This window comes from Oryctolagus cuniculus, chromosome 4, assembly GCF_964237555.1.
Source record: "Oryctolagus cuniculus chromosome 4, mOryCun1.1, whole genome shotgun sequence".
Taxonomy (NCBI): domain Eukaryota; kingdom Metazoa; phylum Chordata; class Mammalia; order Lagomorpha; family Leporidae; genus Oryctolagus; species Oryctolagus cuniculus.
Window position 1 is genome coordinate 635059 of NC_091435.1, and position 26983 is coordinate 662041.

A 26983-nucleotide genomic window follows, 5' to 3' on the forward strand; every position below is an offset into this window, starting at 1 on the left:
CAAGCACGTTAGCATGTGTGTGAGCAAAAGCAAACATATGTGACCTTCATCTGTTTCTCTTAAAGGTCTAATGCTACAGGATTTGGTTTCAGCTAAGTTGGTTTCGGATTACATGGTTATCGAGATCCCTGGTTCTATTAATGATTTACAAGGCACAATGAAGGTAAGTGTTTATCATTTATAAAGATCCATCAAGATATTTTGGCTTTTACCCCTTTGCTCTATCTTGAATTTAGTATGTATTAGTGTTTGTAATTTTAATTTTGTTTATAACCTTCTAAAAATACAAGAAGAAATCAAAATAAAAGATAAAAATCACAAGGGCTGGCCTTGTGGCCTAGTGGGTAAAGCTGCCACCTGTAATACTGGCATCCCATATGGGTACCGATTCCAGTCCCAGGTACTCCACTTCCGCTCCAGCTCCCTGCTAATGCATCTGGGACAGCAGTGGAAGAAGGCCTAAGAGATTGGGCCCCTGCATCTGCATGGGAGACCCAGATGAAGCTCTTGGTTGCTGGCTCCTGGCTCTGGCCTGGTTAGCTCCAGCTGTTGTGGCCATTTGGGGAGGGAACCATCGGCTAGAAGATCTCTCTCTCTTTGTATCTTCATCTTTCTCTTGTAATTGCCTTTCAATTAAAATAAACATTTCTTTATTTTTTTTAACAAAAGGAGATTAAACAAAATAAAAATTGCCATAGTCCTGCTATCTGTAAAAAATTTAATAGTTTTTTTGTTTTTATGAATTTACAATGCCCAAATATGTCTTCCTTCTGAATTCAGGTACACAAATCATTTTTCTAGAATGATTATACTTAAAATATAAAGAAATAATGTTATCTCAGATTTCCTTTAGAAAGGAAGTCTGCTGATAATTACAATTAAAGGAAGTTTCAGGAATTAAAAGTAAATATAGGAAGAAAGATAACACAGCGATTCTGTCCCGGTTGCCCCTCTTCCAGACCAGCTCTCTGCTGTGGCCAGGGAGTGCAATGGAGGATGGCCCAAGTGCTTGGGCCCTGCACCCCATGGGAGACCAGGATAAGCACCTGGCTCCTGCCATTGGATCAGCGTGGTGTGCTGGCCGCAGCGCGCCAGCCGCAGTGGCCATTGGAGGGTGAACCAACGGAAAAAGGAAGACCTTTCTCTCTGTCTCTCTCTCTCACTGTCCACTCTGCCTGTCAAAAAAAAAAAAAAAAAAAGATAACACAGGAAGTGGAGACATCCTGGCACATGTGAGACCGTGAGTCCTAAGAACAAGGCGTGGCTTCTGAAGAAGAGGACAGGCTTCTTCCTGAAGCTCTGGACCTTTCCAGGGAGGCCCTGCAGCCCCAACTCCTGGCTAGATGGGAAGTAGGGGGGTTGATTTGATGTCACTGCTTGGTGTGTCCAGAGCCTGAGAAGGCCGGTCAGTTACAGCGGAAGTATCTGCTCCCCTTCCTGGTGAGGTTGGGGGCCCAGTGCTCTGGCCGTATCTGCCAAGTGCAGGCACAGGGAGAGCCAGTTTCTTCACAAAGCTGTTCTTGAGAAACGGCATGGATCATCTAACTGAGTCTTTGCTTCTCAGGTTTCACAGGCTGTGCAGTGGCTGGTCTACCGCTGCCCCCGTGCCTTCGACCTTTGCTGCCAGACACTCATTCAGTACATCGAAGATGGGCTTGGCCGTGAGTTTAGTGGCCGGTTTTTCCATGACAGAAGAGAGAGGCGTCTGGGTGGCCTGGCCTCGCAGGAACCTGGCACCATCATCGAACTGTTCAACAGTGTGCTGCAGTTTCTGGCCTCTGTGGTGTCCTCTGAGCAACTGTGTGACCTCTCCTGGCCAGTCACTGAGTTTGCTGCGCCAGGGGGTAGCCGGCTGCTTCCTCACCTGCACTGGAATGACACAGAACACCTGGCCTGGCTGAAGCAGGCCGTGCTTGGGTTCCAGCTTCCACAGATGGACCTTCCACCACCTGGAGGTGTGTGCTCCTGCCAAGGGAGGCATGGCGGGGTTGGGGGACATGGCCAGGTCTTTGGTTTTCTTCTGCTCTAGCCAGTCTGGCAGGTGTCAGATACCAAAGTGAGGTTCATATCCATCTCCACCGTGTTCCCGTGCTGTACCTGAGTGAACCTGCCTTTCGGTCTGTGGGTCAGAACATGTGGGGGTTTTGTGGAGGGGGATTTACTCAGCAACAGAGCAGGGTGTGGGTGCCTGCTCAGCCCCTGGAGGAAGGTGGTGAGCACAGCTGGAGGAGCACCAGCCCCAAGGCCTGTCCTGCTTTGCACAGGGCCCACTACCAGAACAGAGGGGTCGGGAAGAGAGCCTGGAGCCCATGCAGCCTTGTTCCTGAGCTCCTGACACCTTGGCACTTGGGGCCATGTCCGCATTCCTCCTTTGTCAGAAAAGTTCTGTGCCCATCACTGTGTGCCTGGGTGAAAAAGCTTTTATTGTTTTTATTGTTTTTTTTTAAGATTTATTTTTTTATTTATTTGAAAGGCAGTGTTATAGAGAGGCAGAAAGAAAGAGAGGTCTTCCATCCACTGGTTCACTCCCCAAGTGGCTGCAACAGCTGGCACTGGGCCAGTCAGAAGCCAGGAGCCAGGACCTTCTTCCAGGTCTCCAGTGTGGTTGCAGGGGTTCAAGCACTTGGGCCATCTTCTGCTGCTTCCCCAGGCCATACAGAGAGCTGGATCGGAAGTGGAGCAGCCGGGACTTGAACGAGGATATGGAATGCCAGCATTGCATTGCAGGCGGCGGCTTTACCTGCTACATCCACAGCGCCGGCCCCACTTTTGGTCTATTTTGATGCAGACTGTGCAGGTCATCTTGGCTGGTTCAAGCCTAGTGCAGCAGGTACTGCTCTCTTCTTCCTGGGCAGAGCTCTTGGCCTTGGCACAGACACTTTCCATTGAGCCTCACACACCCTTCTGCATTGTGGGTGTGGTCTTCAGTAGTTCCGTCCAGTGCTCATGATTGAAGGAACCCAAAGGGAAGCAAACTACTGTTTGCTTCTGAGCCCTCAGTAAGGGTGGGGCTTATCAAAAGAATCCAAAACCAAAAACATATATGAAATATTATTAAAAGGTGGGGTGTTGGTGCTGTGGTATAGCAGGTAAAGCCACTGCCTGTATCACTGGCATCCCATATGGGTCCTGGCTGCTCCATTTCCTATCCAGCTCCCTGCTAATGCACCTGGGAAAGCAGCAGAGGATGGCCCAAGTGTTTGGGCCCCTGCACCTCACCTTCTCTCTCTGTAACTCTTTCAAATTAAAAAAAAAAAAAAAAAAAAAAAAAGAACACTGTGTTAGACCCCCCAGGGAGGCTGTTCAAGTAGATTAAGCACACCCTCAGGCCTGTACAGTCAGCTCCTGTCAAAGTCCTGTGAACACTGCATGCTCACTTGGCCCTTGGCTGTGAGCTGGTTCTTCCCTCTATAGCTGTGGCTCTGCTGTGTTCACATCTAAAAGCAGATTTCTCATTAATCAGTTGCCCTCTCCTAAGAACACAGTTAGGAATATTTCCATCTATAATTTGACAAAATGTGTAACTAATGAGGTGTTTTCTCTCCAGCGCCCTGGCTTCCTGTGTGCACCATGGTCATCCAGTATGCCTCCCAGATTCCCAGCTCACGCCAGACACAGCCTGTGCTCCATTCTCAGGTTGAGAACCTGCTCCGTAGAACATACGGCAGGTGGAAGAGCAAGAGCCCCTCCCCAGCCCAGGGGACAGGGCCCTCGGTCACTGAGATTCCATGGGATGATGTCATTGCCTTGTGTATCAACCACAAGCTGAGAGACTGGACGCCACCTAGACTCCCTGTCACATCAGGTAGTCAGAGCGCGGTGCTGTGGGGCCAGCTTCTCATGAGACTTCCCTTGTACAATTTTAGCAAAAAAAAAAAAAAGTTTACTTGATGTTTCTGCTTTTCCCTTGAGTCCCTTTTCCTTACAACTTTGCCTTTAAACTACTGGCTTTCGGGTGACTTACATTTTGAAGAGCTAAGAAGGTTCCAGGAGAGTCTAGACTTGCAGCTGTTAAACAGACACTTACGGCTGGCTCCTGGAGTGGAGTATCTGTAGTCCTTACTGCCTTTGCTACAGTCTGGATGCAAGTCTGTTTGAAGCATATTGGACTCAGGAATGGAAGTTACGTAATACTGTGGCTTTAGTGAATCGGAGGACTTGTTCCTAAGTCAGTGAATTTAAGCAGATGTCAAGTAATCACTTGTTCTTTGATATTCTTTTTACCTGTTTTTTTTTTTTTTTTTAATTTTCTCAGGAGCTCTGAGTGAAGATGGTCAGATATGTGTATACTTTTTTAAAAACCATTTGAAAAAATATGATGTTCCTCTGTCTTGGGAACAAGCCAGATTGCAGACACAGAAGGAGCTACAGCTGAGTCAGGGCCGGTGAGATCCATGTTCAATGTTTATTTCTGTTGTTGTCCTAAACTTCTGTTCTCTTCCAAAATACATAGAAAGAAATTAATATCCTACATACCTAATTCTTCCAATTGTGGCAGATTCTAAAAAAAAATCCCAGATAATTCCCATGTAGCAGAAACTATTCTAGAGCCATGTTACAAGTGACCCACTTTATTTATCAGAGGAATCTGATGCTGAAATCATGACCACCTGGGAGAGAATAGACAAGGGAACTGACCTCTCATCTCACTTAGAAACCTGGTTCAAAAACAAAACATAAAATGTTAGCACACGCAGTCTTCTAGCACATAACAATATGGCCTAGTAGGCCTTCTCTCAGGATAAACAATACCAAAAAGTAGAAATCTATTCATGTAATTTGCTGCCATGACAGAAAAATAAGTAATCATCTTAGGAGGTGTTATCATACATTTCCTAAAATTTATGCCCATTCCTGAAAAATTCACAAGTTTGAGTACAAAAAAGTTCCTAAGTTTAATAAGGTTATTTACCATTATACTTTCTTTTTTTTTTTTTTGACAGGCAGAGTGGACAGTCAGAGAGACAGAGAGACAGAGAGAAAGGTCTTCCTTTTGCCGTTGGTTCACCCTCCAATGGCCGCCACGGCTGGCGCGCTGCGCTGATCCGAAGGCAGGAGCCAGGTGCTTCTCCTGGTCTCCCATGGGGTGCAGGGCCCAAGCACTTGGGCCATCCTCCACTGCACTCCCGGGCCACAGCAGAGAGCTGGCCTGGAAGAGGGGCAACCGGGACAGAATCCGGCGCCCCGACTGGGACTAGAACCCGGTGTGCCAGCGCCGCAAGGTGGCGGATTAGCCTGTTGAGCCACGGCGCCGGCCTTACCATTATACTTCTAAAAACAGAAACAACAACAACAACAAAAAGAACAAAAGAAAGCATGTTTCTGGTAAAACACTAGAAACACTGAAATCAGAACCTGTCTTGTGCTACCCCTGTTGTCACTGCTATTTGTTGTCTCCAAAATTCTGACCAGGGCAGAGACATGGGATAGATGGGTGTCAGTGTCGGGAGGAAGGAGAAACGGTCATTTCCAGACAGTACATTGTCAGTCCAAAAAAATCAACAGTCAAGACTCTAGATCTGTTCAGAGTTCAGTATGGTGATCAGATAGGTGACCCACAACATATAAAACAGTTTTTGCAACAGTGACAAACCCACAGCACAAGGGTATACAGCAAGGAGAGCTGCCGGGGCACCCACATGCCCTGCACCCCATGGGAGACCAGGAGAAGCACCTGGCTCCTGCCATCGGATCAGTGCGATGCGCCAGCCGCAGCGTGCCGGCCGCGGCGGCCATTGGAGGGTGAACCAACGGCAAAGGAAGACCTTTCTGTCTCTCTCTCACTGTCCACTCTGCCTGTCAAAAAAAAAATAATAAATAAATAAAAAAGTCCAGAAATAGAACTTATGACCAAAGTGCCATGTTACATTTGTGAGATGAATAGGGAAAGGCAGACATTGGCATGTGTAGAAAAATGTTAGATCTCCTGTATTTGCCAACGTTACTTCTAGATAGATTTAAGAGCAAAATGTAAAAAGGGAGAACCTTGCCTATTCCAGGGAGTCTATTTAAGACCCTGGGGCAGGAAGCAAGATACAGAATAGAGAGGCTCACAGGGCGTAGCTGCCTTAGAAGAGCAGAAGCTTCCGGGGGTGGGAACAGGTAGGTCCTCTTGATGCCAGTGAGCCAGGTGGTCCCACACAGAGCACCCATTCCCTGCCTGGAGGGTATCCAGAAGCAGACGTGGAGGTGGCATGAGCATGAGCTAGCTCAAGGGCACAGGGATCTAAGGCTCGTGTTTTTACATGTGAACATACCTGTGTGGCTCTGCCCACATACGTTACATAATGCCATAGGAGTCCTTCCTCCCTGTCTTGATTGTAAGCATTTCCAAATGTGTACTTCCAGTTTGGGGATAAAGTCTCTCCATCCTTCTGCGAACCGTCTTCCTGCTCCGTCGCCTCACGTGCGCCGCAGAGGGCAGAGGACTGCAGCACGGAGACGAGAGGGGAAGGGTCCCAGCACAGAGGACCTGATGCGCGGGGCGTCTGCTGAGGAGCTCCTGGTGCAGTGTCTGTCGGACAGCCTCTTGATGGAGAAGGAGGAGAGCAAGAGGTGAAGCCCGTTCCCTTGAAACCCACGTGTCACTTAGTCCACTTCTCTGGGGGAGGGAAACTGGCTGCTATTCAGCTGAGTCAGAATGTAACTTAGCTGAAGAAGGACCAGCGGATTAGCAAGGGTTGTAGTGAAATGACTGTTTAAAAAGGATTAGCTCTTTGAAGAGGGAGTGCCCTAGACAATGTTTTACTCATTTTATTTGAAATCTTTTTCATTTATTGTTTGTTGTAGAAAGTTAGTGCTCAGTTTTCTAGTGGGAATTAGGGGTGGCCGTTACTGCTTTCCTGTGAATCTGTGGAGTGGGCAGGATGCTCTACTCTGGAGGGTGGAGCTGGAGCTGACCTCTCCGCGTTGCTCCCCTGCCTCCCTCGCACCCTGTACACTTTCCTTTCTTGCCCTCGTTTTCTGGTCTTGTTTTCGGCTTTACTGAGAAGTAGAGGCAGGAAGGGTGTTTGCATGTGCCACCCTCCCTGCCCTGCCCTGCCCTGCCCTGCCCTGCCCAACCACATTCAGCAGCTAGTCTGCATCCAGCCCATCCCTTCACTGTCCCCTCTGGTAGCTGGGAAGAATCATTCAGCTCCCAGCCTAGGTTGCCACCTCCCACCCACTCAGAGGCACTCATCCAGGGGGTGTCCCTATGTTGCGTCGTCACCCTCCCCTGCGACCTGTACTAGATTGTGCCTATCAGTGTAGAAACATGAAAATTTGCTGGTTTTTCCCTGTGCCCCAATTTTCTGTTTCTTACAGTGAAGCTCCTCAAAAAGATGTTGTAATACTCAGTAATTCATCCCTCTTTCTAGTTTCCTGCAGCGTGCACTTGGTTGGACATGGCCATGAACCCGTCCCTACCTGGCAGTGAGCCACACAACTTTTCTGTTTCCATATTCCTAGGATGTCCTCCCAGGACCTGCCTGCTAGGTCTTCGTCATTCCTCAGCTGCTTCCAGACTCACTCTCTAGATTTCATCTGTGTGTCATACTTTATCTACATATAGAATTATATATTTTATATAAATATATATTTATATGTATACACACACACTTAAAAAAGACTTATTTACTTAGTTGAAAGGCAGAATTAGGGAGAGATAGAGAGAGAGATCTGTTAGTTTACTCCCTAAATGCCCACAATAGCCGAGGTTGGACCAGGCTGAAGCCAGGAGCTGGGAGCTTCTTTGTGTTTCCTATGTGGGCACAGGGGCCCAAGCACTTCAGTCATCCTCCCCTGCTTTCCCAGGCACATTAGCAGGGAGCTGGATCGGAATGGAGCAGCTGGGACTCGAACCAGTGCCCACATGGGATGCTGGCATTGTAGGCGGTGGCTCAACCTGCTGTGTCACAGCGCCGGCCCTATCACCTCTGTATCTACTGCACTCAGTCTCTGGTGACTTCATCTGGTTTCCTGGATTTTTAAATCACATCAGTATTTTGACACTTCCCAGTTTATGCCTTAAACCCTGAGCCCTCTGAATTCTGGAATTCATTCTACTGGAATGTCCTACTGCTTTTTTAAAATCACCACTAGACATCTGTTGGATGTCTGATAGCCACTACAGTGTCAGCATGTCCCATATCTAATTCCTGATTTCCCCTCAACCATCTCCTCCAGTGGTCTTCCTTGATTGATGGCAGCGCCATTTTCCCAGGTGCACCTGTGAAATGCCTCAGATCATTCCCCCACATCCAGTCTATCCACAGAACCTATTGGCGGTATGAAAAATGTATTCAGAATTGGTCCATTTCTATGACTTCCATTGCCACCACCTGGCTCAGGCCACAGTCATCTTGCTTCTGGACTATTACAGTAACTGTAGTTGCCTCAGCAGACCTAGCTTCTCAAGTGTAAGAGGTCACATTCCTTTGTGTACAGCCTTTTAGTGGCCTTCTTGTTCACCTGGATTCAAAGGCAAGCTCTATTTAGATGGCCAAGGCCATCTCCTCTGACCTCTTGTCATTAGACATCCTGTGGCTAGACCTTTGTCTGCTGTTCCCTTTGAGTTGGCCATTCCTTTTGCCTGTGTTCCTCAGCTCCGCCTGCCACCCCAGCATCCATGGGGCTGACGTCATACTCACTTCAGGTCTCTGCTTAGTTGTCTGCCTCTCAGGCGCCCCTGACTCGTCTCTGTGTCCCTCCTGTCTCAATGGCCTTGGTTTCTTTGCCATTTCCCTGTTATATGTTCTTTTTCTGTCTCCCATAAGAACAAGCGGAGTAGGTCTGAGTCTTTTCTGTTTTGAATGTTTCAGTGCTGTTATCTTTGGTACATAGAATGGTACCCAGCATCTGGTTGAGGCTTGATAAATATGTGTTGAAAAAGTGAAAGAATGTATCATGATTTCTAAAAGTGTATTTACCTAGTTCTGAAGAGTTTTAAGTGGCTTGGGATGAGATTAATTTTTTTCTTGAAAAGACAAGTATATCAAGGTAGACAGCTCTGGAGAGTGTTAGGGTAGCACTAGGATGTAGAGTTAATTTTAAACTGTGAACAGTCCATATATTTGAATAATCCATCAAGAGAGAAAAACTGAGCCAGCGCCGTGGCTCACTTGGTTAATCTTCTGCCTGCGGCGCCGGCATCCCATATGGGCGCTGGGTTCTAGTCCTGGTTGCTCCTCTTCCAGTCCAGCTCTCTGCTGTGGCCTGGGAGGGCAAAAGTGGAGGATGGCCCAAGTGTTTGGGCCCCTGCACCTGCATGGGAGACCAGGAAGAAGCACCTGGCTCCTGGCTTCAGATTGGCGCAGCACTGGTCGTGGCAGCCATTTGGGGAGTGAACCAACGGAAGGATGACCTTTCTCTCTGTCTCTCTCTCACTGTCTGTAACTATCAAAAAAAAAGAAAAAAACTAATTCTAAGTGCATAAAACCAAAGTAAGTCAAATAGAGAGATATGCCAAATGAGAAAATTATAGGTATTATTAAGTATAATATAAATGTATTTTTTAAAGTCAATGTCACATTTCTCATTAAATATTAATTGGACTTACATATTCAGAGGATATTGAATTTTTCAAAAGTACATTTGTTGAGCCGGCACCACAGCTCACTAGGCTAATTCTCCGCCTTGCAGCCCCGGCAAACTGGGTTCTAGTCCCAGTCGGGGCGCCGGATTCTGTCCCGGTTGCCCCTCTTCCAGGCCAGCTCTCTGCCGTGGCCAGGGAGTGCAGTGGAAGATGGCCCAAGTGCTTGGGCCCTGCACCCCATGGGAGACCAGGAGAAGCACCTGGCTCCTGCCATCGGATCAGCGCGGTGCGCCGGCCGCGGCGGCCATTGGAGGGCGAACCAATGGGAAAGGAAGACCTTTCTCTCTGTCTCTCTCTCTCACTGTCCACTCTGCCTGTCAAAAAAAAAAAAAAAAAAAGTACATTTCTGCTTCTCAGTTGATGTCATAAGCTCTGTTCTTAGTAAAAAGCAAAAGCTTATATATAAATTGAAAGTACATAAAGGGGCTGGTGCTGTGGCATATCTGGTAAAGCCACTGCCTACAGTCCCGGCATCCCATATGGGCACCGGTTCAAGACCTGGCTGCTCCACTTCTGATCCGGCTCTGCTGTGGCCTGGGAAAGCAGTAGAAGATGGCCCAAGTTTTTGGGCCCCTGCACCCACATGGGAGACCCGGAGGAAGCGCCTGGCTTTGGATCGGTCCAACTCTGGCCATTGGGGCCATTTGGGGAGTGAACCAGTGGATGGAAGACCTTTCTCTCTCTCTGCCTCTCCTTCTCTGTGAAACGCTGCCTTTCAAATAAATAAATAAATCTTTACAAAAAAGTATGTATAGAAGAAAAATGCATAACAGTTCACTTTTTGCTTCCTAATACTCAAATGTTTCTGAATTTGTGATCACTGTTTCAGGTTTGAAAATCAACTTCAGCGGTGGTTGTCTGACGACTCGAGAGCGTTTAGAGAGCCTTCACTTCCTCTCTACCTCCCTCAGACTCTAGTGTCTCTCCCCCAGACTATCGAGCCTCTGGTGAAAACAACTGTAGCCACCAGCCCACAGGTGAGCCCTGAACACATTCATTAAAGACAGAAAATGGCTGGGAAAAAATGTAATGTCTTAATTCATCATCTGATGTTATGATGACCAGTAAAGTATTAACTTGAATTATGCCATTTCTTAATACTATTGTAAGGCTTTTTTTTTTTTTTTTAAAGATTTATTTATTTATTAGAGAGGGAAAGTTACAGAGAGAGAGAGGGAGAGACACAGAGAAAGGTCTTCCATCTGCTGGTTCACTCCCTAAATGGAGCTGGGCCGATCTGAAGCAGGAGCTTCTCGGTCTCCCACATGCGTGCAGAGGCCCAAGCACTTCTGCTGCTTCCCCCGGCTATCTGTAGGGAGCTGGATCAGAAGAAGAGCAACCTGGACTCAAACCAGCACCCATATTGGATGTGGTGCTGCAGGCGAAGGCTTAGTCTACTAAGCCACAGCACCAGCCCCCAGAAGATTTATTTCTTTGAAAGGCAAGGTTGGGGGCCGGGGGGAGATGTTCCATCTGCTGATTACTCTCCAGATGGCTACAATGTTCAGCACTGGGCCATGCTGAAGTCATGAGCCTAGAACTCTATCCTGCTCTTCCTTGTGGATGGCAGGTGCCCAAGTAGTTGAGCCATCCTCTGCTGTTTTCCAAGCCAATTAGGAACCTGGATTGGAAGTGGAGCAGCCAGGACTCAAATTGACACCCATATGAATGCCGGTGTTGTAGGTGGCATCTTACCCTGCTGCGCCACAATGCTGGCCCCGAAACATGCTTAACTGAATGAGGGGCCAGTGCTGTGGCCTAGCAGGTAAAGCCTGCAGTGCGGCATCCCATACAGGCACCGGTTCGAGACCTGGCTGCTCCACTTCCGAGCCAGCTCTCTGCTATGGCTTGGGAAAGCAATAGAAAACGGCCCAAGTCCTTGGGCCCCTGCATCCGCGTGGGAGACCCGGAAGAAGATCCTGGCTCCTGGGTTTGGATCAGCGCAGCTGTGGCTGTTGTGGCCAATTGGGGAGTGAACCAGTGAACTCTTTCAAATAAATAAATAAATGTTTTAAAAAAAGAACTGAATGAAGCCTGTAACCATGTGCTGGCATACATTAAGGGCGTGGACAGGTGTAACAAAGGTGGCTTCTGTTTGTGGAGCATTGTGTCATAGCCTTGGCATCACGCAGAGTTGGCTTCTAGAGTTGAGTTTTCCTGAGGAAGATTAATAAATGATGGTAAGCTCTCAGAATTCAAGAACCTCACCCAAGAGTGTTCAGCTCGTCAGGGGCAGAGCTGCTTTTCAAAGCCAGATCTAACTGATTCCCAAGTCCCAGGTCTATCTCACTAGCCTTCCTTCAGTGGTTAAAGAAGCAAAAATAGAGTTTTAGGCACAGATATGTGCTGTTGGACAGGTAAAAAGGGTGGTCCTGGACTGACTTTCGGAAGCCCTTTAATGGGGAGCAAAGCAGACTGAGGTGACATACTGTTTGCATTTATCAATTTGGCAAATACTTTGAAAGTATTTTTACCCTTTGAGTCAGCATTTCCATGATAAAGAAACTACCAAATATGCCCCAACATGTTCATTGTAGTACTGAGTGTTCTAAAAATAGAGACAAATAACTGCTGGGAGTCTGTTTTAGCAATTACAATACATTTATATGATGGAATAGTTCACAGCCCTTGACAACGTTTTTTAAGATTTATTTCTAAGAAGAAGAAAAAAATATTTGTTTACTTGAAAGAGAGTTATAGAGAGGTGTAAGAGACAGAGAGATCTTCCATCTGCTGGTTCACTCCCCAAATGGCCGCTACTGCTAGGGCTGGGCTGGGCTGGGCTGGGCTGAAGCCAGGAGCCTGGAACTCCATCTGGGTCTCCCCCATGGGTGCAGCGGCCCAAGGACTTGATCCATCTTCTGTTGCTTTCCCAGGCACATTCGTAGGAAGCTGGATGGGAAGTGGAGCAGCCTGGTGCCCATGTGGGATGCCGGCATTGCAGGCAGCAGGTTAGCCCACTGTGCCACAATGCTGGCCCTCCTTGACAATATTTGATAAAAGTGATTGACACTGGAATTGTTCATGATAGAATACACAGAGAAATAGTCCATTTGCTGATGATACCAGCTGTGTGAATGTGCTAGAAGAGGCTGGAGCAGGCCCCAGATGAGGCTTCTACCATGAGCCAGACCTAGTGCCTGCACAGAAAGTAGGTGCTGGTTTATCCGAACCTCACAACTCCTTTGGTTTCATTGTTTCATTCCAATAGAGTGAAAGGACAGGGGAGCCAACGCAGCTGTCAGAGGCAGCAGGCACTTGTCTGAGTGAACGGCTGAAGCACCTGGACCGGCTGGTCCAGAGTTCAAGGGAAGAGGAGGTTGCCTCCCAGCTGCATCTCTCTGCACTGCTGGACATGGTGGACATCTGAGCACTCTGACCTGAGGATCTCTCTGCACTGCTGGACATGGTGGACATCTGAGCACTCTGACCTGAGGGGTCGGGTGCTCTAGAAGAGTTTCTCCTTTTACTCAAAATAATGTTATTCTCAGATGCTTGATGCACTCTTAGAAATGTGATTATTAATCATGTAATAAATCATTTAAATGTCTAATGAGATTGCTCCCAGTTTTCAGAATAAAAGTTTCCTTCCTCCTATGACATCCAGATATTGTTATCTGTTTGGTTCTTTAAAAATATTTTTGAGATTTATTCATGTTGTTGCATGTGTCTGCAGTTTGTTCCTTAAAAAACAACAGTAACAACAAAAACTTTTATTTATTTGAGGGGCATAGACAGAGCGTGTGCTCCCCATCTACTGGTTCACTTTGCAAATGTCCCCAATGGCTGGGGCTGGAGGCCTGGAAATCAAGTGTTCCATGTGGGTGGCAGGGGCCCAGTTGCTGGAGCCATTACTGCCTGCCTCCAAAGCTCTGCATCGGCAGGAAGCTGAGGTTTGGAACTGAAACCAGCCGCCCCAGTACCAGACACAGTCGTCTTAATGCTAATGCCCAATCTGAGCACCAATCATAAACCGGGTATTTAGGGGTGGGCATTTGCCTACCTGTTGAGGAGGCCTGTGTCCTGTATCAGAGTGCCTGGGGCTCAAATCCTGGCTGTGTTCTCCCATCCAGTTTCTTGCTGATATACACCCTGGGAGGCAGTAGGTGTTGGCTCAAGTAGTTGGTTTCCTGGCACCCATTTGAGGACCCAGGCTAAGTTCCTGGCACCTGGCTCCAGCCTGGCCCAGCTCTGGCTGTTTTGGGTATTTGGGAAGAACCAGTGGATTGGGAGTTCTGCCAATCGTGTTTCCCCCAAACACTACTTAATGGTTTTTTGTTTGTTTTTGTTTTAAGATTTATTTTATTTGAAATAAGAGATACAGAGACATCTTCTATCCACTGGTTCATCCCCAGATGGCCACAAGGGCCAGAGCTGGGGAGAAGTCAAGAGCCGGGGACTCAGTCTGGGTCTTAAGAACCTAATTACTTGGGCCATCACCTGCTGCCTCCCAGGGTGTGCATCAGTAAGAAACTGGATTGGAAAACACAGCCAGGATTTGAACCTAAGCACTCCGATACAGGACACAGGCCTCTGGAATGGACAACACCAAATGTCTACCCCTAAGTACCCAGTTTAAGATTGGTGGTCAGAGAATGGGCATTTAGCCTGGTGGTTAAGATGCTTGTGTCCCACACTGTGTGGCTAGGTTCAGTTCTGCCAGTGCAGAACCTAGGAGGTATGCTGTAATGGTTCAAATAATTGGGTGCCTGCCACGCACATGGAGTACTGACATTGAGTTCAGGTCCCCAGCCTAGCCCTGGACCCTGGGGACATTTGGGAAGTGAACCAGTGGCTGGGGAGCGTGTGCTCTGCCTGCCTTCCCAGGCCATATTCACGGAGCTGGACTGAAGTCGAGCAGCCAGGACAGGAAGCAGCACCCGTATGGGATGCCGGCGTGGCAAGCCGTAGCTCATCCTGCTATGCCACACTGGCTACTCAACTTTTTGAGGGGTTTCTTCAGTGATTGATTTCATCTTTATCAATAACAGCTTACTACTGTTTTTTAATCGTGATTTTAGACTTGTTGATTTCCTACAATGTCGCTCTCCCTCTTCGCGGAGGAATGACACAGGACCCTGCGCTGTTCTTTTGTCTGCTCGGCCCTTCCCGGGTTTGCTGCTGGTTCTTCCCAGGTTGGCTGCTGACCCCTCCACCTCCATGGAAGGGCGGCTCCCCCTGCCACTTTCCCCACTTCCGCGGGGGAGCGGCACACCGCCGGCCGGCTCTCTCGGGGGCTGCTCAGATGTTATCCGGATGTTCCCTTTAGATGTTCCCGGTGCATGTTGTGTCTCTCCTCCTTTATAGTCCTCTTCCACCAATCCCAACTCTGCTACCCATACGCCGAGTACGCTACTCTCCTCCAATCAGGAGCAGGATCAGCTCCTGCAGGTCATCACTCAAGTTGGTGAGAGGCAGCCGTATAGAAGTTGTTTACTCCTCTCCCAGCGCCATATTGTGGGAGAGCAGATGCATAGAATAAGTCTTTTTTTTTTTTTTTTTTTTTTTTTTTTTTAACAGGCAGAGTGGACAGTGAGAGAGAGAGAGAGAGAGAGAAAGGTCTTCCTTTGCCGTTGGTTCACCCTCCAATGGCCGCTGCGGCCGGCGCGCTGCGGCCGGCGCACCGCGCTGATCCGATGGCAGGAGCCAGGAGCCAGGTGCTTTTCCTGGTCTCCCATGGGGTGCAGGGCCCAAGCACCTGGGCCATCCTCCACTGCACTCCCAGGCCTCAGCAGAGAGCTGGCCTGGAAGAGGGGCAACTGGGACAGAATCCGGCGCCCCGACCGGGACTAGAACCCGGTGTGCTGGCGCCGCTAGGTGGAGGATTAGCCTAGTGAGCCACAGCGCCGGCAGAATAAGTCTTAATTCCAGTAACTTAGTCTAGTCCAAGTTGCTCCCCACACTACAATGAAAGGAGTTTGCTCTTACACTCTCTTCTAAATACCCTCAACTAAATACCTATATTTCTTCTCTTGTTGGTCTCAAACAGTTTAATACAATGTTGGCTGACATTTGCATTTAAAGTATGATTGTGTTTACTGTTTGTGGTTGAGCCACGCATTAAGTTATGATTCTACAAGGGAAAGAAAGAATTACATGCATTTTCCATGCATATTATGATGTATTTTTTGGTAAAACTTTTGCGTTTTTCCTGGAGTTAGTAACTGCTTGGTGTTTTGTACTCCTGTTACTACTACATCTAAAACTATGCTTAAGTTTGAATCTTCCCCTCAGTCCTGCATATCAGGTAATGTGCTAATCCCACTTTCTCTGGAAGATGACACTATGGGAAACCCTGTCTTCCTGTCATAGCTTGGACAGTTCCTGTTTGGAATTGTATCATCCTCTTTAAAGTTAATCTTACCCGATCACGTGATTTTACACAGCGCCAGAGAAGAGCTGACATCCAGACTCCTGTGCAGCTTGTCCTTTCTCCTGGATACCAGCCCACTCATCATTTCCATTTGTCTAATATCTGTCATACCAGATCCCTGGTATGTGGAAAGCTGAAATTTTGTTTTGATAAATGACCATATATACCTAGCTGTCGAGCCCAAAAACCTTGGCCCTTTCTGTATGCAGTTTTCTGAACAACCTGGACATTGTGGAGTACAAGCAGAGAGAAAAATTTTTTCTCATGAGTGTCCCTAGAAATTTATCTGAATTTCAGATGGATTTTTTTCTTAGATATTTAAAAAAGAATATTATCTAACATAAAAATTACAGTCCTGTTGCTATCGGGCCCAGAATAGGCAGGAATTAGGGGAAAATGAACTGGAAATTTCTGGTTTAGCTCTGCTTTGTAACTTACGCACCAGTCCAGCATGCCCACTCTTCCATCCTGTGTGAAACTGTCCCAGGGACTGGCGCTGTGGCGTAGTAGGTAAGACTGCCACCAGCAGTGCTGGCATCCCATACGGGTACTGGTTCGAGTCCCGGCTGCTCCACTTCTGTCCAGCTCTCTGCTGTGGTCTGGGAAAGCAGTGTAAGATGGCCCAGGTCCTTGGGCCCCTGCACCACGTGGGAGACCCAGAAGAAGCTCCTGGCTTTGCATCTGCTTAGCTCCAGCTGTTGTGGCCAACTGGGGAGTGAGCCATCGGATGGAAGACCTCTCTCTGCTTCTCCTCTCTGTGTAACTCTGACTAAAATAAATCTTAAAAAAAAAAAAAAAAAAATGTCCCAGAAGACTTCGCACCCACTCAACCCCACCCAAACTCCACCTGGTTTGTATATTCATTTAGGGAACCACCCCCTGCTCTATAATGGAGCACTGAAGTGAGAGCACATTTTTTAGGTGGTTGTAGGGCTTTCTCTCGCCTCTGTCCTCCATTTTTCACTGGACAGCCCTCGGTTTTTCTCTGGACCTCTCATGGGGAGAGGGGTTTGCCTGCATTTCCATCTGAATGTTTGCTCTCACTTCTAATAAATCCTGCTTTCGTTACTCATGCCTCTTCCCCTACACGGGGGCAAGAGACTGGAATGGAAACTGCGACACACATCCCTGTGAAATGTCAAACCCAAGCTCTTCCCATCAAACCCTTCATCACCTGGTTTCACTGGGGATTCCACGAAGCCTGCAGCCCTTTACTACTTTTTTTTTTTTTTTTTTTAAGATTTATTTGAAAGACAGACCTACAGGCTGGCGCCGCGGCTCAGTAGGCTAATCCTCCACCTGTGGCGCTGGCACACCGGGTTCTAGTCCCGGTTGGGGCGCCAGATTCTGTCCCGGTTGCCCCTCTTCCAGGCCAGCTCTCTGCTGTGGCCAGGGAGTGCAGTGGAGGATGGCCCAGGTCCTTGGGCCCTGCACCCCATGGGAGACCAGGAGAAGCACCTGGCTCCTGGCTTCGGATCAGCGCGGTGCGCCGGCCGCAGCGGCCATTGCAGGGTGAACCAACGGCAAAGGAAGACCTTTCTCTCTCTCTCTCTCTCTCTCTCTCTCTCTCTCTGTCCACCCTGCCTGTCCAAAAAAAAAAAAAAAAAAAAAGACAGACTGACTTACAGAGGGGAGAGAGGTCTTCCTTCTGCTGGTTCACTCCCCAAATGGCCACAACGGCCAGGGCTGGGCCAGGCTGAAGCCAGGAGCTTCCTCTGAGTGGATAGCAGGGGCAAGTCCTTGGGCCATCTCCTGCTGCTTTCCCAGGTGCATCAGCAGGGAGCTGGATTGGAAGTGGAGCAGCCAGGACTCTGGACGCCTGCAGCCCACAAATAGGATGCCTTCAGCCTACGGACCCCAGAGTACCCGCACTCAGATTCGCCAGACAAGTCCTCGCACAGCTGCGCCACAGAGCTGGCCCCCTGGAGCCCCTTACCTCAATGATTCATATTTAAAAAACTGGGGGGTTCGGTTATTTGAGCCAGGGAGACACGGCTGTTCACTGGTTCACATCCCTAAATGCCTGCAACAGCAGGGCTGCCGCCAGGAGCAACACAGTCCAGGTCTCCCGAGTGGGTGGCAGCGACCGCTCCCTCCCACCATTGCTGCCTCCCGACCCCGGCAGAGGCGGGCCAGAGTTGAAGCTGGTGCTCACAGCAGCAGCGGGCTCCTTCACCACTCTCCACATTCGCTGGACAAAAGGCGCAGCGATGCAACAGGTGGGCGAATCCTTGAGTGCGGGTCCTCCTGGGGCCCCTCGGCTGAAGGCATCCTATCGGCGCTCTGCGGCATGGGGCGGCTTTGTGGCCTGGAGGCTGCAGTGTCCAGCCGGGCCTGGGTTGGCAGGCGAGCTTTTTTCGGACTCCGGGGCGAGCAGTGGCTAAGCCACTTGCCTGCTGACCTGAAGCTTGTTCCGCACGCCGGGTTTTTATCTGAGACGCGGGCCTGCCAAAGCCTCTGCCTTCGGGGCCCGGGCGCGCCCATACCGTCCGTGTCCACCAGCGAAGCTGAAGTCCTGCTCCCTGAGCGTCCCTCTCCCGCCCTTCCCGCCGCCCAGCGCCGGGTCTCAGGGTCCCCTCCCGCTGCTGGGCCTTTGCCCTCACCGCCCCTTCGCACCAGAGCCGCCTCCCTTCCGGCCTGGCGGGACTCGCCTCGGGGAGCTCCCCGGCACACGTCCGGCGCGGGAGGACCGAGGACCGGCCCCGCGCCCCTCCCAGGTAGGCCGTCCCGCCCCCGCCCGCAGCTCCGCCCCCGCGCGCCGCACGAGCCCCGCCCACTCGCCCGGGAGGCTCCGGCCGGCACCGCCCCCACGCTGCAGGTCCCGCCTCCCTCCCCATGGGGCGTCGCGCGCTCCACCACTGCGGCCGCCGGGCGAGTCCCGGGCCCACTTTCGCTGCGTCCTGATTGGTTGCGAGTCCGTCGGCTCACCCGGCTCCGCCCGTCAGCCGAGGCGCGCGCCTGCGCGGTACGCGGGGGGCCGGGCCGGGGGCGGTGGGTCCTGACTACGAGGGGTGCTGCAGTCGGCGGCTGCGGGGGGCGAGGAGCCGGGCTGCGGTCATGACGGAGGGCACGTGAGTGCGCGCCGGGCGGGCTGGGTGCTGAGCAGAGGGGCGCGCGGGGCGGGAGGCGCCCGGGGCCGGGGGTCGCGGCCGGGAGGAGCGTGCTCACCCGAGCTTGTCGCGCCAGGAGCCTGCGTCGTCGAGGGGGACCCTATAAGACGGAGCCCGCCACGGACCTCACCCGCTGGCGCCTCCGCAGCGAGCTGGGGCGGCAGACGTGGACGTACGTCGGGGACACCGAGGCCCCGGAACGCGCGCAGACCGCCCTGGAGGCGCACTCGGTGGGGCTGGACACCGTAAGTGGCTCCCGGTCGTGAGAGGACTTCAGGCAGTCGTAATGGTGTTTTTCTGGCCCGGTGTTTTGGTTGTGTGTCCGTGTGTGGTGGGGCTCCTCGCCAAGCCGGGCCATGCTGAGAGGCCGAGGTGGGCATCAGTGCCCCGCCCTGCCTCCTGCTTTTATTGTTATTTTCTCTGAAAGGCAGACACATGGAGCGATCTCTCCCCACTGGTTCACTCCCCTAATGTCCACAGGAGCCAGGGCTGAGCCAGGCCAAAGCCAGATGCGGCTCCAGCCCCCTCCCCCTATCGTGGGTGACAGGGACCCAGCTGCTTCCCAGAGTACAGATTAGGAGGAAGGGGAGGAGCTGGGATTCGAACCAAGCACTGCCATACGGGGTGTTGCAGCTTAGCACCTGGGCAGCATCTCCCCAGCCTCAGGCTGTGTTCTCGGACCCATGATTGATCTGGGGGAATGGTGGAGAGAGTCTGCAAATAAACCAAAACCGTAAGTGCTGGAACAGCCCTTGTACTTTGCTGAGTTGTGGTATTGACTTTGAAAACAATTTTTAAAGAGCACTTACTTATTTCTTTGAAAGTCAGTTACAGAGAGACAGGGAGAGGCAGAGATCTTCCATCTGCTGGTTCACTCCCCAGGTGGCTGCAACAGCCAGTGCTGGGTCAGGCCAAAGCCAGAAGCCAGGAGTTTCATCCTGGTGCCCCACGTGGGTGCAGGGGCCCAAGCCCTTGGACCATCTTCCACTGCTTTCCCAGGCCACAGCAGGTAGCTGGATCAGAAGCGGAGCAACCGGGACTCACACTGACACCCATATGGGGTGCAGGTGTTGCAAGTGGTGGCTATGCCTGCTAGCCACAACACCAACCCTCACTCTGAAATTTTTGACTGAAGCAGTTGAAACTTATCTATCATATTTTTAATTAAAATTTATTTTAGTTTTGTTTTAAAGGCAGAGAGACAGAGATCTTTTAACCACTGGTCCCTCCCCAGATGCCCACAACAGCTGGGGCTGGACCAGACTGAATCTGGGAGCCAGGAATTTAATTTAGATTTGCCATTTTGCATTGCCTGAATGATGAAGGCCCCTCTTGCAGGGCCCCAGACCCCTTAGCACTGATCTCTCCTTTCCTCTTGCAGACGAGTTATTTTAAGGATTTGCCCAAAGCCCACACTGCCCTTGAGGGGGCTCTGAACGGAATAACGTTTTACGTGGGACTGCAGGCTGAGGATGGGCACTGGACGGGTGATTACGGAGGCCCACTGTTCCTCCTGCCAGGTGCGTGCTTCCACAACCTTAGGGCATGGCCACCCTGGCTCATCCTGCCTGGCCTGGCCTAGGTCCCTGCTGAAACAGGTGAAAACCCAGGAACCCGTGGCAAAGGGCTGGGGAGGGTGGCCCTGCATCTGAGTCCTCCTGCTGCTGGTGCTGGCTGGGGAGTGGGCGTGAGGGCGCAGCTAGCCCTGCCCAGGAGAGGGTGCCAAACACCAGACGCCAGGGTTTCCCTAGGGGGGTTGTACTGGGAGCACGGCTGGAGTCCCAGCACAGAGTAGAAAGACTGCAGGTGCAGGGCCCAGCCTGGGCCAAGCCAAGGTGCTATAGGTGGGCAGGTTGTGGGTGGAAGCTGATGTCTGCTGTGAACACAGTGTGGGCACGTTCTTCTTCTTTTTTTCTTTTTTTAAATGTTTGTTTATTTTCATCTACTTGAAAGAACAACAATGAGAGAGAGGGAGGGAGAGGTCAATCTTCCATTCATTGGTTCACTCCCCAAATGTCCTCCACAGCCAGGGCTGGGCCAGGCTGAAGTGGAGGAGCTGGGACTTTTTGTGCGAGTGGCACCCCTTGAATTCTTGTGTAATTGGGTTTGTTCCTGGGATAACTTTCCCTGAGACCCATCTTGTGCCAGACACGTGGAGCTGACATGGAGAAGGCCCTAGGTGGAGGATGGCCTGAGGGCACCAAGCCTGGGAGGAGCAGCCTGGAAATGGAAGGCTCCTGGTGGGTGGTATGTGCTGTTGTCTTCCCCGGCATGTTTGCAGAGTGGCATGTGCTCATAACAATTTTATGAAGCATAAATGTAGATGAGCAAGTAAGTACTGTCCCCTCCAGCAGTGATCCATTTAGGTTTCTTTCCCAGCCCCGCTGACCTTAAATGCTAGCTCCCCTTGGCCGTGGGGCACTCTGGGAAACCTCCCCAAGGTGCTGTGCGCTGTGTGGTGTTTGACTCTGTCCTGGGATCCAGGCATGGCCAGGTGGGCTCTGCAGGCTGCAGGGAGGATGCCTTCCTGGGCTCCTTTCTGAGTGAAGGAGACCCTTGGGGCACACCTGTGCGGTGGGGTCCTCACTGGGCTTAGCAGTGCCAGGTGCCTGCTCCCAGAGAGGGCCATCTCTCCTGCCGCACAGGCCTCCTGATCACATGCCACACGGCACGAATCCCTCTGCCGGCCGGATACCGAGAAGAGATGGTGCGGTACCTGCGCTCAGTGCAGCTCCCTGATGGCGGCTGGGGCCTGTGAGTGTGCCTGACCCGTGTCCTCTGTGTGCTTCCTGTAGGAGCTGCCCAGGTTTGCAGGTGGCCCTCCGGGGAGGGGAGGTTGGGAGACTCCTGAGACCCACGTGCCTCAGGGAAAACCTTCCGTCTGCGGAAACTGCGCTTGACTCGGAAGCAGCAGCGGGTGGGTGGGGGCCGTCTCAGCCGCTTGCCTGCAGTGTGGCACGCACTCGGGGACAGGTCCTGGCTTGCAGCGCACTGTGCTTGACCAGAGGAGTCATTTGGGCTGAGAGGTGAGGTCCTGGCGGATGGTTTGCGCTGCTCAGTTGACGTGGGGGCTGGCCTCTGTGCTGTCGGTCGCGTCGCTGTCAAGTGTGTTAAGCATTCTTACTTTCCTGAGGAGATGCTGCTGGGGTATTGCTTTACCTAAAAGTCGCGCCAGACACCGTTTTCTCGCTGACCCACTCCGGCAGGCACATCGAGGACAAGTCCACGGTCTTTGGGACTGCACTCAACTACGTGTCTCTCAGAATTCTGGGTGTCGGGCCTGATGATCCTGACCTTGTCCGAGCCCGGAACCTTCTTCACCAGAAAGGTAGACCCTGCACAGTGCATGCTAGATAAGGGATCCCGTCAGGCTGGTAGAATGGGCTCTTGCAAATGGGAGACAATGTACCTTTGTTGAGACACTGGAGAAAACAGGTGTTTAAGCGGAAATAGGTGTAAACTATTTAACCTGCCAGTATGTTTTTAGAAAGCAGATTAAGGCCGGCGCCGCGGCTCACTAGGCTAATCCTCCGCCTTGCGGCGCCAGCACACCAGGTTCTAGTCCGGGTTGCCCCTCTTCCAGGCCAGCTCTCTGCTGTGGCCAGGGAGTGCAGTGGAGGATGGCCCAAGTGCTTGGGCCCTGCACCCCATGGGAGACCAGGAGAAGCACCTGGCTCCTGCCTTCGGATCAGCGCGGTGCACTGGCTGCAGCGCGGCGGCCATTGGAGGGTGAACCAACGGCAAAAAGGAAGACCTTTCTCTCTGTCTCTCTGTCCACTCTGCCTGTCAAAAAAAAAAAAAAAATAGAAAGCGGATTAAGGCAGTGGATGTTTAGCCTTATGTCCAGGGTTTGGCTCTTGGCTCTGTCTCCTCACTCTACCTTGCTGGTAAAGCAGACCACGGGGCACAGTGGTGATAACTTGAGTGATTGGGTTCTTGCTCTCCAAGTTGAATTCCCAGCTTCTGGCTTCTGCTTAGCCTAGTCCTAGCCATTACGGGCATTTAGAGTGTAAACTAGCAGATGGGAGCTCTTTATGTGTTTTTTGTTTTTGTTTTTGTTTTTGTTTTTTGTTTTTTTGTTTTTTTGTTTTTTTTTTTTTGCGAGGCAGAGGCAGAAAGAGAGAGAGGTCTTCCAACCTCTGGTTCACTCCCCAAATGGCCACAATGTCCGAAGCCAGGACACTAGAGCTTCCTCCGGGTCTCCCATGTAGGTGCAGGGGCCCAAGGACTTGAGCCAACCTCTGCTGCTCTCCCAGGCACGCCAGTAGGGAGCTGGATTGGAAGTGGAGCAGCCCAGATTCCAACCATTGCCCACATCAGGTGCCGGCACTGCAGGTGGCAGCTTTGCCCACTACACCACAACACTGGCCCCAGGAGATCTTTCTGTTCGTCTGTCTCTCTCTTTCTCTGCCTCTTAAAAAACTTTAAAAGAAAAAAAAAAGCAAATTAAGTGAATCAAATGATTGTTTTCTTGCTTTTTTCTTTTTTGTTTGAGGATTTATTTAGCTTATTTACAAGACAGTGACAGAGAGGAAGACACAGAGCGATCATCCCTCCGCTGTTTAACTCCTCAAATGCCCACAATAGCTAGGATCAGGCCAGGCTAAAGCCAGGAGCCAGGAACTCTGACCGGTCTCCCCTGTGGGTAGCAGAAACCTAAGTGTTTGGGCCGTCATCTGCTACCTCATCAGCATTAGCAGGCAGCTGGATTGGAATCATGGAGCAGCCAGGACTGAGCTCTGATGTGGGCTGTGGGCATCCCGCTGCGGCAGTGTCTGCCCCAGTTTATTACAGATTGGCAGGAGTTAACAACAACACGCTTGCGCACTGCTTGTGAGAGGGCACAAGGAACCTGTCTCTGGAGGCAGCCCCGGCGCGGGCAGCAGGACTCCACTCCCACACTGCACACTCACGTCCCGTGCCCTGCCTGGGCTGCCTCGCCCCTTGCCTGTGAGCTCAGAAGGGGTTACAGGCTGACAGGCACCATGGCTCCTGTTGCTCTGACCGTGACACTCAGCCGTGTTTCTGTTCTGCAGTCGACCCTGCCCTGCGCTGCCTCTCAGGTCCTGAAGCCCCTTCCCAGTGCAGGGCTCTGCGTGTGCTGTGCCCTCACCTGGACAGCACCTCCCCAGCCCTGCTGTCCTCTACTTTCTTCCTTAAATGTCATTTATTCAGTGGTCTCTTGGCCTGCTAGGCTAGGTGAGGAGTTGGTCACAAATTCTCATGAGACCCTGCATTCTTCTGTAAACGTTTGGTGGTGGTGTCACGAACGGCCCCCTGGCACCTGCGTGGTGGAGGGATGTGTTTGGCTGTACTGTTCCTGAAGGCGTCCTGGGGTTTTGTTGACTTTTGCGTGCCTGGGTTTGAGGCAGAGCTGGGGCTGGTACCGCTGGAGGTGGCGGCAGCCATGGAGTCCCAGGTGTTGTCACTTTTGAGCCTGGGCCCATCATTGCACCTGTGCTGGGCTGACTGCCAAGAGGAGATCCCATAGACAGGGCAGCTTAGGCTCTTAGGCTTGACCCAAGGTGCGGAGGGCTGGACACCCTTCTCCCTCACACAAGCACCAGAGTGTCCCTGTATCTTCCCAGGGAGCTGCCGTCTTGTGCTTCTTCCTGGGACTTTTTTTTTTTTTTTTGACAGGCAGAGTGGACAGTGAGAGAGAGAGACAGAGAGAAAGGTCTTCCTTTTTCCGTTGGTTCACCCCCCAGTGGCCACTGCAGCTGGCACGCTGCAGCCGGCGCACTGCACTGATCCGAAGCCAGGAGCCAGGTGCTTCTCCTGGTCTCCCATGGGGTGCAGGGCCCAAGCACTTGGGCCATCCTCCACTGCACTCCCAGGCCACAGCAGAGAGCTGGACTGGAAGAGGGGCAACTGGGACAGAATCCGGCACCCCGACCGGGACTAGAACCCCGTGTGCCGGCGCTGCAAGGCAGAGGGTTAGCCTAGTGAGCCACGGCACCGGCCGGGATGGGGTTTTAACACCTGCCGGCTTGGATGTGCTCGTGGGAAAGCTGCGGGGTTCACCCAGCACTGTGGTGTCCCGGGCCGTCCTGGGCAGCTCTGGAACCTGCTTCTCACCTGGGAATTGTGGGACTCAGTGACTTCCCTCATGCCAGAGGCCCTGGTCTAAGAGGTAGATGACGTGGGCTTGTTCTCTCTCCTAGGGGGTGCTGTGGCCATCCCCTCCTGGGGGAAGTTCTGGCTGGCCATCCTGAACGTTTACAGCTGGGAAGGCCTCAACACCCTGTTCCCGGAGATGTGGTAAGCTTGCTTGTCTGCCTGGTTCCCCCTGGCTCCCCCTGCCTTCCCCAGGAGCAGAGTGACAGGCCCCACTGCCATGTGCTGGCTGTTTCCAGGAGAGGCAGGCAGAGCGGGTCAGTGTCCTGCAGAGGCCATGCTTGCGTCCGTGTCCTAGACGGATGGAAAGGGCTTCCTAGCTGGACAGGAGGGAGGAAGGCAGGGTGCTTCATTGCCCCTGCAGAGCCCACATGTGGTGTAGCTGGGAGCTCGCATTTCGTGTGTATGTAGATGGCTGATCGTGTGGAGAGAAGTGTGCCCTGGCCAGCTGATCGTGTGGAGAGAAGTGTGCCCCTGCCTAGCTGATCATGTGGTTAAGATATTTATTTATTTGAAGAGTTATAGAATTGGGGCCAGGGTGTGGGGAGAGATCTTCCATCCACTGGTTTACTTCCCAAATGGCCAGGTCTGGGCCAGGGCAAAGGAGCTTAGCCTTCATCCAGGTCTCCCACGTGGGTGCAGGGGCCCAAACACTTGGGCCATCTTGAGATGCTTTCCCAGGCACGTTAGCAGAGAGCTGGATCAGAAGTGGAGCAGCTGGGAATCAAACCTATACCCACTGGGCTGGTGCCATGGCTCATTTGGTTAATCTTCCGCCTGCGGCACCGGCATCCCATATGGGTGCCTGGTTGCTCCTCTTCCAGTCCAGCTCTCTGCTGTGGCCTGGGATGGCAGAGGAGGATGGCCCAGGTGCTTGGGCCTCTGCACCCCTGGCTTCGTATCGGCGCTGCGCCGGCTGTAGCAGCCATTTGGGGAGTGAACCAATGGAAGGAAGACCTTTCTCTCTCTCTCACTGTCTATAATTCTACCTGTCCAAAAAAAAAAAAAAAACAAAACAAAAACAAAAAAAAAACCAAAAACCCTATACCCACTGGGATGCCAGTGTTGGTAGCTGGTGGCTTACCCCCAGTGCCACAGTGCTGAAGCCTGCTTTGGCTGTTGCAGCAAACCCTGGCATCTTTCGGCCTTGGACACATCAGTGTGTGTTTTCAGGAGGTGCTTTTTTTTTTTTTTTTTTAATGGTTAAATACCTAGCAAAATACCAATTCCTTATCATCTGATATCCTTTACCAGTGTCTTTTAAGATCTTGTGAGTATCAGATGCAAGCCATGATGTCTCCCTAGAAAGCATTCCTTGGCAGATAAGTTTGCACCCAGTGTTACACACATGACGAGGTCACGAGGGGAGGCCCCAGCACCACATAAGCTCGGCAGAGCCCTCCCGTTCTGCTGTGCTGCTGGCTTGTTGGGGTTGACTTAAGGGACAGTTTCAAGGGTACAGGGCAGAGAGTGGGATTGAGGCTCAGGGACCCTGAACCATTCTAGCAATAGGAAAGCAAAAGTGTGCTTCCCAAACTGTAAAAGTGGACCAGCCCTCAAGAACATGCAGGTGGCCTGCGGCTGGTGTCCACGTGAGGGAGCAGAGAGGCTGGAAGCGAGAGAGAGGAAAATGAGCCAGGTGCGCACCAGCTCTGGGAAGCTGGCATAGCAGTGCCAGCCCTGCACACAGTGGTCAGAAACCAGGCCATAGCCAGATACAACATTCTTTTTTTTTTTAAAGATTAATTTTATTTATTTGAAAGACAGAGTTACACAGAGAGGTAGAGACAGAGAGGCCTTCCATTCGCT

General features: G+C 51.4%; 2 protein-coding genes across 7 annotated transcripts in view; both read left to right on the forward strand.

Moving 5' to 3' along the window:
- The window catches only part of MCM3AP (minichromosome maintenance complex component 3 associated protein), a 67492-nt gene extending 54312 nt beyond the window's left edge, over window positions 1-13180 (forward strand). For 4 of the 5 annotated variants that reach the window (XM_070071721.1, XM_051859503.2, XM_051859504.2 and 1 more), the window contains 7 exons: window positions 66-163; window positions 1565-1955; window positions 3548-3805; window positions 4256-4385; window positions 6349-6555; window positions 10404-10551; window positions 12786-13180. In XM_070071721.1, the coding sequence (XP_069927822.1) occupies window positions 66-163; window positions 1565-1955; window positions 3548-3805; window positions 4256-4385; window positions 6349-6555; window positions 10404-10551; window positions 12786-12944 (1391 nt within the window). In that variant the 3' untranslated portion in view covers window positions 12945-13180. Of the gene's footprint in view, window positions 1-65; window positions 164-1564; window positions 1956-2650; window positions 2831-3547; window positions 3806-4255; window positions 4386-6348; window positions 6556-10403; window positions 10552-12785 lie in introns of all 5 variants that reach the window. The other variant, XR_011387660.1, reaches the window with a different exon arrangement.
- A 5718-nt stretch (window positions 13181-18898) lies between these two features.
- Window positions 18899-26983, forward strand: part of LSS (lanosterol synthase) — a 28490-nt gene continuing 20405 nt past the window's right edge. Inside the window, exons 1-6 of one of the 2 annotated variants that reach the window (XM_002716861.5) lie at window positions 18899-19018; window positions 19134-19302; window positions 20439-20577; window positions 21703-21811; window positions 22264-22385; window positions 25222-25318. In XM_002716861.5, the coding sequence (XP_002716907.2) occupies window positions 19005-19018; window positions 19134-19302; window positions 20439-20577; window positions 21703-21811; window positions 22264-22385; window positions 25222-25318 (650 nt within the window). In that variant the 5' untranslated portion in view covers window positions 18899-19004. The remainder of the gene's footprint in view (window positions 19019-19133; window positions 19303-20438; window positions 20578-21702; window positions 21812-22263; window positions 22386-25221; window positions 25319-26983) is intronic. The other variant, XR_011387661.1, reaches the window with a different exon arrangement.